The sequence below is a fragment of the Oreochromis niloticus genome, linkage group LG20 (assembly GCF_001858045.2).
Source record: "Oreochromis niloticus isolate F11D_XX linkage group LG20, O_niloticus_UMD_NMBU, whole genome shotgun sequence".
In the NCBI taxonomy this organism is placed as follows: Eukaryota; Metazoa; Chordata; class Actinopteri; order Cichliformes; family Cichlidae; genus Oreochromis; species Oreochromis niloticus.
Genome location: NC_031984.2, coordinates 29,103,549 through 29,119,417, shown reverse-complemented (window position 1 = coordinate 29,119,417; position 15,869 = coordinate 29,103,549). Strand labels below are relative to the sequence as shown.

General features: G+C 38.1%; 1 protein-coding gene across 3 annotated transcripts in view; it reads right to left on the bottom strand.

Annotated features, from left to right (window-relative positions):
- The window catches only part of LOC100696631 (vitamin D3 receptor A), a 67,017-nt gene that overhangs the window by 14,675 nt on the left and 36,473 nt on the right, over window positions 1–15,869 (bottom strand). For all 3 annotated transcript variants that reach the window (XR_002057744.2, XR_003215687.1, XM_013273753.3), the window contains exons 3-4: window positions 7,245–7,392; window positions 5,846–5,976 (exon numbers count right to left, since the gene is read on the bottom strand). Coding sequence is in view for 1 of the 3 variants with exons in the window: in XM_013273753.3 (XP_013129207.1) it covers window positions 5,846–5,976; window positions 7,245–7,390 (277 nt within the window). In the remaining 2 variants the exon portion in view is untranslated. The remainder of the gene's footprint in view (window positions 1–5,845; window positions 5,977–7,244; window positions 7,393–15,869) is intronic.

Genomic DNA, 15,869 nt, shown 5'->3' with positions numbered 1-15,869 from the left:
TTCTAATCATAGACTATCAAAACATATTATTTACTACAGATTGCCCCTGACCTGCATCTGTCTGCTTTGGATTTTAAACATGATATACAATGACAGATGGCCGTGAATCCTCTGACAAAATCTGACCCCTTTGACTAGACAAACCATGATAGATGCTGCTGATAAAATTGTATTAGAAAATAAGATCACTGTCAACATTTCCTGAAGTGGCTAATCTCTGGTTTTACATTAAAATAAAATGGTCCTGCCACAAGGGATTCAAAATATCATATTTGATACATGGGTTTTGTGAGTTTATGTAACATCTAGTCAGATGTGTGATTTTCTTTCCCCCTAAAAAAACATAAATAAATTGCAAAATAACACATTGCAGTAAATTACACAAAAATGCCAGCGGGTAGCAAAAATGATACAAATTAAACTAATCATTAATTTCTTTTCTTTTTTTAAAATTAAGCAAAAGGTTCAATTAACACTCCAGTTTCAGTTTCTCTTTTAAATGAGCATCTGGATATTTGTCGAATTGAAGTGGCACCTGATTGTAATTAAAATTATTGAAGATAACGTTTTCAGAAATGATAAAAATACTGGTAAATATTTTTACAGTTAGTATTTGTGTTATCCGAAGCTAGAGTCCATGGGTCACTGTAGTCACTGCTGAAGCATTGCACTGACCTATGAATGCCTTGGCCCATATTATACTTTTGACTCTGCGCCATAGTAAACGACTACCCATGAAGAGCTCAACTGGGCAGACAGACAGTGAGATTGCCAGACAGACTGCGACTGCCAAGGAGAGACAGACTGTCATGGCTGAAGCCCAAAAAGATGAGGTTGCAATCTAACAGCTACAGAAAAACTGTTTTGCTGTTTACATTTTATGCAAAATTAATTTAGTCTAATCACATTATGCTCTTTTTTAAAAAAAAAATTGTTTAGTATTTATAGCATGTGCAACTTTTAAAAGACAGGGAACTTTTGTAATTCAGCTGTAGCCTTTCTAATTTTAAATACATCTTTGGATCAAAGGTATAAAGACAGCAAATATTTATGTACTTTACAGCTTAAGAGACCAATTATATGTCATGGCTGACTGTAAATTAAATAGAACTCAGAAAACACACACTTCATCTTGAATACTGGTTGTTTTCCTGGAAGTTGTAAACAACTAATTTTAAAGTGAACTTTCTGTAATTGCACCCTGGACTGCAACCACAGAAGCAGCGTTACATAATCAAATGATTGGGTGATGCAGAGACCAACGACAACAACAAATACTACTACTTGAGGCTTAAAAAGGCAATTCAATAACCTTGACTGCTTAGCTAACTAGGTTTTACTAGGCTTTCATCTCTTTTAACTGACTGTAATTAATTAGGCTTTGGCTACACTCCAGTGTCCATCCAGTCACAAGCCAGGACTGTCTTGAACCACTCCTTGTGGTAAAGACATCCAAATAACTCAATCATGAATGGGCACAATTTGGTCAAAGTTTGGCACCAGCCGTCAAAGAAGCTATTCTAAAGCCCAGAACATGATTGAACCGGTTTCCAGCCAAGCTTGAGCACTGGATGGAATCATTAAGGCTTTCCACAAAAAACAACCGACCATCAAAGGAACATCTTGACCACCCCACAGCACTTGGCAGGCAGCAGCAGTTTACCAAAAGAAAGTTTGCTGTTTGGAAAGCCAGTGATTGGATGTGGTGAAGTGCCCAGGGTGGCAGAGGAGAGCAAAGAGAGAAAGGCAGAAAGAAAGAAAGGCAAACTGTGATGGGGGCAATTAATTAAAATCCAACAGGTTTTGGTCAACACCGGTCCTGTTCCCTGGCAATGAGCGAGCAGCAGAGTGCCCCTGTGGTGGAGGCCCAGAGGTTCCCAGCAGGCTTATTCATTAACCAGCCAACCAACCACTTAAACACAATTGAGACTTCTAATACTCCAATTTGGTGAGATATATGTCAAGGTGGTTCTGGTAACCAATACTGTTGCAGCACTTACGCCCTGGATGTGATGGATGAAGGGAAATTCAGGTCAGAGATAGATATCAGAGCATTGGAACATGCTGACTGTGATGCCAAATACATGGTGGCAGGAAGCCGTGTGGTATAAACACTGTTGTGTCTACGCAGCAAATTTAAAAAAAAAAAAAAAAAAAAAAAAAATGTAACTGATGTGGGCACTAACCTAACTGCTCATGCACCTGGGCCTCTTATCAAAGAAAATATCAGGATTTGTTTTACTTTTGCAATAAAGCTGTTGGTTAAGTTACAGCACAACCAAATATACCAAAGAGTTTCAACAGAAAACAAATTATTTATTTGCATATCCAACTTGCGAGCATAAAGACAAAACTGAAAACTCAGACATATTTAGAGAGGAATTTGCCCATTAGATTCATTCTATAATTCTATGCCGATGGAAAAGCTGGGAGATCAAGCTTTTAGTTTTGGATCCACACCATTTCCCTCTGTTTAACATGTTTGGTCCACAAAGTGAGCATCTGGCAATTCTGGTTACATCGAACAAGAGTAAAGGTTGTCAAAGGCACAGAATACAAAAACATTAGAGAAAGGGTGAAGAATTTAAATTAGGGAGCTGATGGCCTTGGCAACAGGAGGGCACTTAATGCAAGAATCCAGCCACCTAAACGGTAAAATGTTTCAGAAATTCTCCTGAACTTCTAATCCTGTTACAAATAAGCACCCGCCCAAGGATAAGCACACAAACATACACAAACACTGCAAGTATTATGACACACACATACACACACACACACACACACACACACAAGCGTGGGGGAAGAGGTGTCCGTTCCTGGCATCCACCTAACCTCTGTCAAATAAGGACAGCATAGGGGTGTTTACTACGAACTCAGCTGGCACAGCTACCAGAGGGCAAACAGACACACACGGAGCTCTAATCTGAATGGCGGTGAAGCTTAGACAAAGCGTCAGTATAAAGAGGATAGAATACAGAAACAGAAACACATACACAACGAAACTGATGGTAACTGAACTGTGTTCAAATTCATTTATTACATGTTATCCTGAAAAACAAAAGAAAAAAAAATAAATTCTGAAACCTAATCCTTATGTTATTTTATTTCCATGGAAATAAAAGCTGACAAAGACATATTATTTTATTATGAAAAGATTTTTGAGTCAGACGTTTTAGCGCAACCGCAGCGAGGCGGCCTGATGAAATAAATCACAAACAGCTGGGATTGGCGCATAAGAACCGCATGGAGATATATGCGCAGAACGAGTTATCTTCTTTGTCAACAGTCATACAAGCAAAATGACCCTAAAAACAATGGTTTGAAAAAACTACGAGCACTTGTTTGTTGTCCTTTATTAACTCAACATATCACTTTATAATAAATGTTTGAGTACTTAGAATGCTGTATCTGGCTCCGTGTTGGGATCAATTTGAATATTTAGTAATCTGCGGGTATGTTATCACAACAAAGACACATCAGTAAAGATAACTGTACTCTTTTATAACTGGAGGTACACACAGCAGTCCATATACACTTTGATCTTATCTTCTAGATAAGAATGTGATTGTTTTCATAGTACATTCTTGTTCTATGTATGTATGTTGCTGAAGCTCCAAGGTAATTGGTGCACGACACTACATTATTGTTATTCAATTCAATTTTATTTATACAGCACCAAATCACAACAACAGTTGCCTCAGGGTGCTTTATATTGCAAGGTAGACCCTACAATGATACATACAGAGAAAAACCCAGCAATCATATGACCCCTTATGAGCAAGCACTTTGGTGACAGTGGGAAGGAAAAAACTCCCTTTTAACAGGAAGAAACCTCCAGCAAAACCAGGCTCAGGCAGGGGCGGCCAGCTGCAGTGACCAGTTGGGGTGAGAGAAGGAAGACAGGATTTTATCCTGTACAATATTGCATGCATTTTTGCATGCACTCTTGTACATGTTATCTATTGATAATATATTAATATTTTTAACAGTTACTCTATTCACAGAATGCTAATACGCTGACTCGATTCAGTCGTGTGAATTAGGCTTGCTTGCTCGCATACAGTCCTGCTACATTTCTTTTCAGTGCCAATGACACAATTGCAGTTGGTATTAATAAGTATTTTCTATAACAGATTTTTCATTGCCAAAGATTTAACATAGCATACAACGGATATTTATTTGGAAAAATTGCTTCGCAGGCACAATAGAGACAAACAGAGCAGCTGTAATTCCCAGTAGTGAATACAGTGGGCTTCGTTTTCCCCACAAACCTGTGTATAAGCTCTGACAAAGAGACCATTTTATCCACATAAGAGTCCCTGTCGCTCTCTCACTTCTCGCTCTCTCTTCGCTCTTCTTTCGTCAGACACAAACAGACACTGCAGTGTAGTACGGCTATTTATGGTGAACACGGTGGCAATCATCAGTCTGAATTGTGCCTGCATCATCTCTCTTACACACACACACACACACACACACACACACACACACAAACACAGTCTTTTTGTGAATGAAATGGAAGCTCTACAATTCTGTCTCTTTGAAGAAGGCGAGCCATTGTTGAAAAGTACTTTAACCCCTCCTGGCTTCTTTCCTTCCTTGCTTCCTACTTGCTCGCTTATTTTCCTCTTGTCATTTACTACTTGTTACGGTTACGCTCATGCATTGATGCTGGCAGAACTTTCTATTACTGTACAGTTAGTTTTAACTGAACAGTACAGTACTGAACAGTTTTGACTGAAATGCACACTGGCTTGCAACATTAAAGAGGTGCCCCGTCCCTATTTTATATTTAAATAAGTGGGATGTAGGACCGCTGATGTAAGCACTGTATAATGTGATCATTTGTAAACATGCAAAATAACTATGGTAGTCATTGCGCATCAAATGCTATTTTGTGTTAACAAAAGGTGAGGTGATGGCTCATTTTCCCTTCACAGCACCTTCTTCTTGTGTTACACCCAGGCCTGCTGCTGCATGCATAACCAATACAGTTAAATACAGAACACTATCAAACTGAAAATATAAGAGATTATTACTTCAGTAACTGATTACAATGCTTTAATACTACCAACTAAACTAGCTAATTACAGAACCCCCATCTATATGGAGAATTAACAACATTATTAAGTTCGGCAACAATCTGATCCACGACTGAGTTTGCCAAATGGTGCAAATCTTAAGATATCTTCTTCCTATAAATCTGATCAATTTACACCAAAACCACTTATGTAAATGGCTGATTTTCCATCCCAGCTACAGAAGTAAAATAATTATTACAGATCAATCGTCTTTTGTGCAGTGGTGGCCTTGGTTTCTAATTTAAGCAGTGACACAGAAGTAGCATCAGACCAGCTGCTCAGTATCTCAGATACTAACATGAATATTACATCAAAGGTAAGTCAAGCAGGAGCAAAGCTGTTAATTCTCACTTTAATATCAGCCTCAGTATCACTCTGCAAAAGTCTTGCGTATGCAGTGAGGCATGTATCAAAGTCCAGCACAAACATCAAATAATAATATGATTTTAATCATAATCTTGATCTTGAAGCTGTCGTAATTTTTCCGTCTATAATGCATATCATTTCAGTGTATCCTACTAAAGTGAAGAACATGTTTCCTATTGATCTTATTGGTTGTAGTGTCCATCTCTAGAGCAGATAAAATGTCCCCACAGCTGAATATATAAACCAGCAGGTTTCACTCTGCATCTGATACCCAACCTAGTAACTTACAACTAATCATTCAAAAAAAAGATCACTTAAATACAAAATACTTTGGTCATGTATTTGCATGTCAACCAAGAACATCAGTATTCTGTTAGAGGTCATAAATATCAACTTACACTCTTTCATCATGCCGATGTCAATGCAGCGTTTAAGACGACAGGCCTGGCAGTGACGCCTGTTGTCCTTAGTGATGGTGCAGCTCCCATTAAACGGACAGGTGAAGGAAGCTTTGCGTTTCATGCTGCGCCTATGAAAAGCCACAAAGAATCACTTACTCATTTGGGATCATTTATTATCTATAACATAAGTGGTATACTACTAAAAACAGGCATTTCTGGTGATAACCCAGCTACAGATGAACTGTACATACTACTGAAATGTAGACACCCAAAATTAAGAAAAAAAATTAAAAAAAAAATTAAAAAGAGAAGGCCTAATTAGCCAAAACATTAAATCCATTTTATACTGTACAGGTATACTCTGTGGTGCCAACAACATCTTGTGCTGGGGCATGAATTAAAAAAAATCCTTTGAGTTTCACAACATTTCTGAAACTGGGACATTTGGTCTTTTAAGTCGTGTGGGTTACATTGTGAAACTTCTGTGATGAGACTAAGATTTGATGAGTTTGAAGACAAAGATAAGAAACACAATATGGATGAATTGAGTTGTTTCCGAGCAGTTTTTGTGGTTTGGTGTGGCACCTTGTGGGAAAGCCACTGCTTCTGTAATAATGGGTGTTGGTTAGCAACAGTGTTTAAGTGGGTGGTGCGCAACAAAGTAACATCCACATGAATACCAAGAAGCAATGTTTCCCAGCAGAATATTCCATTGTAGCAAAACGGTCATTTACTTCAACTGTCAGTGATTTTCATACTGTGGCTGAATAGTATACATACATTTAAATATCACTGTTTGAGTAATGAGTAAGAAAAAGTTCAAGAGAGAGGAGGAAGAAAATGAAAAATAACAGGACTGTGGTGAACACTGAATAATTTATAATGTTCTGAAAGCACTGCAATCGTGGTCATGCAGCCAGGCAGAAACAGACAAACTGTACCTCAGCGTCAACAACAATGCACTCCTCATTAACATGCAGGCAATAATATCTACAGTTATGATGTAAACTCATATTGGCAATGTTCAGTAAACAGAATGATCATTTTCTTTTCCCACAAGCTATTGAACAGCTATACAACTTCATTCATTTTAAACTAGCAAGACCCAAAAGTATATGACAGAAGGTCCCTTTGCTGTTTGGAAGTTAAAACAAAACAGCTTTTATTTCTTATCTCTAACTTCTTATTTCTCAGTTTCACTATTTTTAACTTAACTTGATTAATGGTCCTCTTGGCAGAAATGTGAAACTACATTATCAAGGAGGCAAACAAACCCCAAAACCAGAGACTGAAGGATGTATTCACATTGCCTGGACCCAGAAACAACCTACACTCAGCAGAAACATACACCAAAACAGACAACATGCAAACATATCAACTGAAGTATGAAACTCACCTGAAGAACCCTTTGCAGCCCTCACAGGTCATGGCATTGAAGTGGAAGCCAGTGGCCTTGTCCCCACAGACGCCACAGATCCGGGGGGCATTGCGATCGAACTCCTCCGGTCCGACCACTGACGTCGTCACCGTCATGGGCTCCATCACTGAGGAGAAAAAGGAAAAGACAATAGAGGTTACCACTGCGGCTCCACGCTGTCTTGGTCACAAAAATTAAAAAAGACATGATCCATAGATCCATAAAAAAGCCAACCTCAAACAAAGCTTAAAAATCTCTTTGCCTGTGTCTTGTGTGGGAGTCTTTGACCGTGTGCTCAACAGAGAGGTGTGTATTTTTCTCTCTTATACAAACAGGTGTTGGGTTATTAGCATATTTAGCAAAAGGCATTGACAGCCACACTCTGCATTGTGCAGCTATTGGCTGAATGAGTCTGCAGGGACACACACACACACACACACACACACACACACACTTCTAAAGAATTTTTAAATTACAGTGTTAATGGCAAAAAGAATTAATGACAGAACAGCGTACATTTGAAGAGGCTGTGAAAAGACTGATGCATTTAATCCTGCCAAGAAGAAACATTCTCTGCCATCGAAATTTTTCCAGCATATACACCATCTGGCTTTCCTCTGAGAGATATGCAGCAGTAGTGTAACACAAAGTTACTGGCAACTGTGATCAAAATAATACCAGTAACAGTCTTTTTTTTTCCAAATGCAACTTTGTCTATAGTCTAAGTCCAAGACTTTCTGGACGACAGTGCCCCTATTTATAGATTTTGATGATTTTAAAAATGACATACACCAAATCTCCCCCTTTATGAACCGGCATGTAAACTAGCACCATTGCCCACAATCATCACGAAAACACCATTTAAAGGAAAAACGTTTGGAGGAATGGTGCCCCACCCATCACCGGACAAGAATCACTAAAGCTGTTTTTGTGGCACACTAACTTAATAAATCACTTGATGTTTTTCATTTAATTTAATTCCTCAGTCACCTGTGGATTGATTAAAGTATTGTATTTTCATCAAGTCAACTCATTTGGCTTAATGGTTAATATTTCTTGTTCTCTTTGTGTTAAAAAGATGTCATTTTTATTTATTCACTGTGTTTTCACAGTGCACATATGACAAACATCCTGCTACTTATCCACGTCTTAAAAAGCATTAAAACAGAACATAAACTTTTTACCACCTTTCATGTTCATTCTATGACATGTTTATTGCGCCTTTAGACTTGGGTTTAATTTCTCTTTAAACTTTTTATGATTCTGTCTTCAGTGTTTTTGTACCCTCGTGTTGCCTATGTAATAATCGTATAGATAGTGGTGTTGACTTCCATGTTGAGCCAAGAGTAAAATTTGAAACATGTTGAAATTAATTTGATTTTTAAGGAGAAAGTCCTTGAAAAAAAGAGTGAAACAAAACTGGAAAATACAAGGAAAAAACAAAGATGGAGATTTCAATGTGACATATAAATGAGTAGTGTGTTGGAGCCTGCTGAAAAACAGCACTACAGAGGGGGAGGTCAAGTTAGGGGAAGACAACAAAATGAGGACAAAGAGGGGAGGGGGCTGCATGCACTGAACTTAGGCACAGCAGGAGTCACGTGGCTGCAGAATATAGCCGGGGGGAGCTGACGTTCATAGACGTAGGGCTCTGATTGAGTCAAACGAGAACAAAGAGTTAGGAGGAGCCGGAGCTAAGAGTGATGGAAGAGAACGATAAGGAAGGAGGGGAAGGGGTGAGACGGCATAGGTGAGAGCACAAGTGAAAGATAAAGATAAAGATAATCAGAGTCCATTAGGTCTCATTACATCCAGGCTATTGGGAAGCTTTAACACCAGTTCCCAGGAAAACATAAACCCACAGACACGTGAGCTGGGAGCTTCTGGCTGTGAAGGCATCACTCCCCTTACCCAGAATACACTGCAGTGGGAGTGCAGGTCACACACCAGCAAACATAAACACATACTTAATACTGGAGGAATATTACTTTAACGCACATTCACCATCTAAACCTGGATCGTATGTATCGGTGTTTACATACCAGTGATTTCCTCTGTGTGTGTGTGTGTGTGTGTGTGTGTGTGTGTGTGTGTGTGTGTGTGTGTGTGTGTGTGTGTGTGTGTGTGTGTGTGTGTTGGGGTGGTTGGATAAGACAGTTCTGCACACACATACACACAAACACACACACAGACACAAGACCTCCACCATTAGTCATCCTGTCACAAAAACAGCTTTGTTTACTGATGTAGCAGCAGGTGAATAATGAAATAATTAGAGAAGGTAAAGTAGGGAGACAGTGTGTCAAACCTCTCAACAGATCTGCAAAAACACCATAACAACCTGCACTTTCATTAGTAGTGCTGATTAACAACAATACGATTCAGCCGCAGGTATGTAATTAAAAACTCAAGCGGTACTTCTCTTTTAAACACTTTTTTCCCTTTTGTGTTTTCTCTCGTTTGTCATTTGTAACACTGCTTAATAACTGCCATTTTATTTATTCACAGCGAGTATGATTAACTGATAGAGATGACATCCCTTTGTTCTTCTTTTTTTTTTCTCTTGTGCCTGTCCTTTTTTTGTACCTGGCAGGTAATTCAGTCTCTACTCTTCTCTCATCCTGTTACTGAAACCACCTTAATCTCATCATCATTATCTTTCCTTTAAAACAGCAGTTAGATCTGCAAATCACTTTTTCCACAAATCTGGAATCATACTTGAAATGTGCATAATTGGTGGAATAGTGCTACCGCAGTCTGCCAGAAGTCTTCGTGCTTTGTTTGGATTCATTTTAGCAATTTTCAGGGTTTTGCACGCTTACTAGGTATAAGCCGGTATAACATTTACACCCATAAAACAAACTGAACTGGATTAAGGGAGCTAACACAGGCAATATTTCTGGACAAAACAGTTCAGCTGTGAATAATGGATTCCTCTTGGATTCATAATGTGTGGACACTGGAGAACTGATTTATTAAAGTTGTTACATGACTAAGGTCCCATTATCTCTGTATGTAAGCTGATTCATTCACATATAAAGAACCAACTATGAATACAATTTTGCCATGTTGTCTTTAAAAAAACCCCACAAAAAAGACATTTTACAATAGCACTGAATGTGAATATCTGACTCAGTCACCTCAAATTATTTTTATACCTCAGTTACTTTAAGTTTCTTACTATTTATATTTAAACTATCAAGACGTAGAATGAATAATATCTGAGGGTCCCGAATCAGACTAGTTAATCAACTGAAGTTAGTAATCAGGTAAAACAACACTCACGTTTAGCAGTAGGAAAAATGATGTGAGACATTTGTAACTGTAGAGGCTGACTTATTAAACAAACCAACTGACAGATGTGCTGTGGATGATAACAGTTATCAGCCACAGTCTTAGTGTCAATATGACTATGTCTCTAAGTTCTTTTTTGACACAACCTAGAGATACTGTGCAAAAAGATGAAAGGAGGTCAAGGGTGAGCTAGTTTTTCCATAGGCTATTTCCATGTATAAGTGAATCGATGCTGTTTTTGAAACGAAAGCCCACCCCTGCTCACCACACTATTAGAGCCTTGTGACTCCCATCTCTCACTGTAAATACTCAGTAACAGAATTGAATGGTAAATCAACAGCGTACCAAACAATCATTTTACTAAATGTTATCCAGAAGATTCATTAAAATGTCATGTCCTGGGTGTGTACATACGTAGACTGAGGCATGAAAATAAACCAAAAAAGGTCTGATCTTATTTATGCATCACATCATCTGGAATTTAATGACTTAAATAAAACAGAAAGACTCAAACAGGACACCAGTTCCAAAATCTCACTGTTCTTTAAGGACTGCTCAAGTATATAAATATATAGGAATATATAAGCCAATTTACATTTTTGGTGGCTTCTTTTTTTTTCTTCCTTATTTTTGTAATTAACACTCCAGCCTCAGCTGTAAACACACATGTCCACAATGCCTCTGAGGGCCATACTAATGACATCTAATGTCAACAGATGAAATATGTAGTGAGGGGGATAAACAGGCTGGATTACAGTAGCTGTTTATGCTGATGCTGATGCAATTTGCCTCCGTGAAGCTGTGGGCAGTGCAGCTGAGTGCCATCTAGTCTTGTTAAAAATTCATCAATCCCCTCATCGTATGTAAAAACTAGTTCCACGAAGCAGGCTTTTAAAACCCATCGCAGTGCGCCATACAGAACAAACACTCACCAAAAGGACATTTGAAATTCTTTACTGAATCACTACTTTATTTGTTTGTGTGCTCATAATATAAAATACACTGAAGCTTTTTCGAAAGCGGCAGTGCCACACAGATTTTAAAAACAACATCTATTAAAGACGCAGGCAGTAAAGGTCAGCGCTGCAGTACACCTGTGGTGATTACATGAGGGTGTTTGCTTCCAGCTGTAAAACCACATTTTAGTCATTTTTGATTACTTTATTAATCATGCACCTCAATGCACTTACGCTGATTTATAACTGTTTCTAAAAATTGTTTTTACAGCCTATGATGTTAACACATATGAGATAAAAAGAAATCTTTTACCTGTTAAATGGATGAAAGAAAGAAAAAAACAACTAAAAGAGCTATGAGTGATGATAAAATTGAAGACCAATAAATACAACCTCTTGCATAGGAAAACACTCCACTGGAATAAAGCCCACCCACAACAGTTTGCCACAGGGTGGGTACGGTTATACCCTCCTTCAAGGCTGGATGTAGTTTTCTTGTGAATTTCTATCTGCTTTTCTTTTACTCCAGCCCCCTTCTGTGCCCCTTGGAGGCCGGTCAAACTACCGTACCGCATATGTCTTCAGGCTTCCCTTCTATCATAAATCACATTTTCTACTTAGAAAGACCTTTATATCCTACATGCTGCTAAAACAGCAAGACCACACGGTTGTGGAGGAAGAAATAGAAATGTGCCACATCCTGAATAATAATGAGAATCAGTGCGTATTGTATATACTGTTTAATACACTTCAGAGGAGCATGGATTGTCAGCTTGTATTGCGTGTGTGGCTCTCAGTTCAATGTAACATGGACTGGACCTGTCAGTGGATTGACTTACGCCCCAATTCCATCAAACATCTTCACCATGATTGAACATTTTGTCACTACAACACTGAGCTGAAACCTGATAATGATAGCCTTTGTCATAATGTGCTATGAAACAATAAGTTAACTTAGTGTTTTAAAGGCACAAAAAATATCCCATAATACTATTTTAGGAGATTTTGTTGTTTGTTGTTAACTGTTCATCCATCTATCCATTTTCTCCAGTGCTTATTAAACATGGTGCTTTAGTGATTGCTGGAGTGCATTTCATCCGTCATAAGGTGAGAGGTGGGGTACACCATGGAAAGTTTCAAGATTTTGCCCAGACATGCCATCTAAGCTCCAAAGGGGAGTTCTTCTAGTAACAGTGACTGAAATACATGCAGAGATTAACAAAGACTTAGTTGGAACAGTAACGCAGACTGGCTGTCTTAAAAAAATCTTAAAGTCAATAAAAATGTTTGACTTGTTTGATCAGAATCATAACACATCACATGCTGCTGTAGTGTTTTACAGATACTGAAACTTAAAGCTGGCCCTAACTGAGCTCCCGAGTTCACTTCAACCAACGAGCAAGTGCAGCACAGCAGATAAACTTAATCCCTACCACCTACACTGCTGCTGCTGACATTTGACTATCTGCTGTAAACATCAATAATAAAGAACAATAAAGGGATCAATAACGTATTACAGTATTACACTCTTTGAGTGACTGGTTGAAAAATAACTTTTACCACACAAACACTAACTCCTGAACTTCAGAATACTTGAAACTCCTGAGAAGATGCATAAAATTTTAGAGATGCGCAGTCCAACACCAGTGTAACTCCTACCAGACTCAATGTGGACACAGCATGTTAATGAACCACAGAAACAATGAAACCAGCAAGCAACTTTCATTGGTTAAAAACATGACAAACCTTTACACTTTATATTTTAATTAACTGAGCGTTAGATTTGCTCTACTATAATCTTATGATATTCAGTCGACTAAAACTAAAACTGAGTCAAATATTGTCAAAATTTGCTGTCAAAATTAACCAGAATCTATTTGACAATATTTTACACAACGAAACACAACTATGCACTGCACACTGTAATCCCATTTTAAAATTATGAAGCAGTATACCAACATATGGGTTCAACTTTCCTGTATTTGTTGCATGTACGCTGAGGTTCCTCTTCCTCTCTGCTGTCTAAGGTGGGGGTAATAACAACGTTGGGCTAAAACGTTCGACAAAATACTTTCCATCAGCATTTCCTTCTGGTTAACAAAATCTTGCAAGGCTTAAGAGGGGCCTAACTTTTTCCTTCCAAATAGTTTCTCTTCAAAGCTGAGCAGAAAAAAGTTTCCCTTGTTCTTTATATGATATAGTGTGAACTCCTCTATACGCGTCACTACAGGGAACATGGCCTACTTTTACTACCAGCTGCCTCACAGTGGGCCTCACTAGAAGCTAACTGCCATAAACTCTTGTCTACTACATCACAACAGAGCAGCAGCTGAGCAGGAGCTTTAACTCGTACACATACTCAAAAATCCCACAACTCGAAAAATAAATGAATACTTCTAATGTTTCCTCACTCTGGTGATACACAGAGACTTCTGGCTGTGTCACCTCAGGGCTTGACTGGTTTTGTTTACTGAGCTGGAAAGTGAGAAACTACAAGTCAAATTTTGTTTGACAAGGTGGGTTTTCTCTTTAAAAATTTCAGTCCAAAGACATTTGATTCCCATTTGGCTCCATGAGTCCAGGACATGAAAACATACAGAGGGAGGTGGATGATTTGATGATCTTATATCAAAGACAATCTTGACATATGGTCTATGTTTTACACACATTATGCAATAAATTGCAGTGCTGTCAAAACATTCTCCTTCAAAAGGAACAAACAGAAAGTCTGTTTGTGACAGAAGCAGGCTGACTTTCAATACAAACACTAGGTAAATAGTGGATAGAAAGACAACCACAGGTAGAGGTATGATGGTGCTATCTGGTAAGCAGAATCAGAATTTCAGTAATCTCAGAAATCAAGCAGAGTGGAGGATGAAGTGCCAAAGGACTCATCACACAGGCTTAGAGAACGATTGGCAACTGCCTGGCAACCACCAGTCAATAAATTCTTGAGTTATGCCCAAACACTTGTTTTGTTTGATAACAGAAAACTGAAAGTTTCAGACAAATTGAGAAAACTAATTCTGTTCAAGGCTACTCTAGATGGCTTCAAACTGAAAAGAATAAATGGTCTGATCACTCAAAAACACAATACCTCTGACTTTTGAAGAATGGAGGCTGTAAGGATTTAAAATAAACACGTGAACTGAATTCAATTTTTTTGTTCAACAAGCAAAATATTCCACTGACAACTAAAACAACAAGAAAATAATTTAATACGTAGAAATAACATGCACAGACACATAACAATAACAAGAGTAAATTATCATCCAAGGCATGGATGTCAGCATTAATAAACTACAATGGGCTTGATTAAAGTACAGTAAAAAATCAGCGTCACAAGATGTCAAACATTATGATTTTACGCAAACAGATGCCTGAACGTTGAACGCAATGAAAGCAAAGGAAGTTCTCGTCCTTCAGTGTGTCCAGGTCAGTTTGAAAGATACTAACTGGGGCTGCATGATTATGGCCAAAATGACTATCATGCTTGTTATGATCAGTATTGAAACCACAATTATTGGTCATGTTTATTCATTGATTTTAGTGACAAAAATGTTATTGTTGCACCCAATTGTGACACTGCTGTCACAATTATTGGACTACAGTGTGACTAATGTACAAATCTTTGCATCAAAGTAACATTTATCTCCCTTATTAAGCTAAATTTTGTACATATCTTAAAAGAGAACTATAAATACATTATTTAAGTTGCACCGAAATCTAAAACAAAACTAAATCAACAGTGTACTCGCTTTCACTTTTTAATTGCATTACATTCCTGCTAATTAAAACATCTTTGCAGACACACCAGTAATTGTACCTGTTTGCAAATGAAACTCGTAGCAAAGTACTCCCTCTCTGCTTCCCCTGCATGCACACAGTACAGGTTCTGCTACTTTGAAAAAAATAACTGCTTTTGTCCAGCATGCTGACCATTTTCCAGAAGCCAGGAGACAAAATATTTGTCCAAATGGAATATGGCTGTGTTGGTGATTTCAGTCCATCTTTGTGAGCTGGACTGCTATGCAGACTCCTCTTTCTTAGAGACGACTGAGTTGATTTTGAATGATTTGCATTAGTAACCATTGCATTGCTTTTCTTGGCCTTCAGGCATAAATTATCCAGCAGTTTGTGGTGTATTTTCAGTCAGTTGAATAAGTTGTGTTGCTTTACAGTTGAGACACAACTCTTCAAAACTCTTTGGATGATTTCTTGGTTAGCACCACTTGCACTAAATCCAAGTATTTCCAACAATAAATGATGGTTCTTTTCCAGAGACAAGCGCTTCACTTTCTACTGTAGTAGACATTTGGATTTTTTGTATATCTGTCTTTTAATGGAGAGTTAC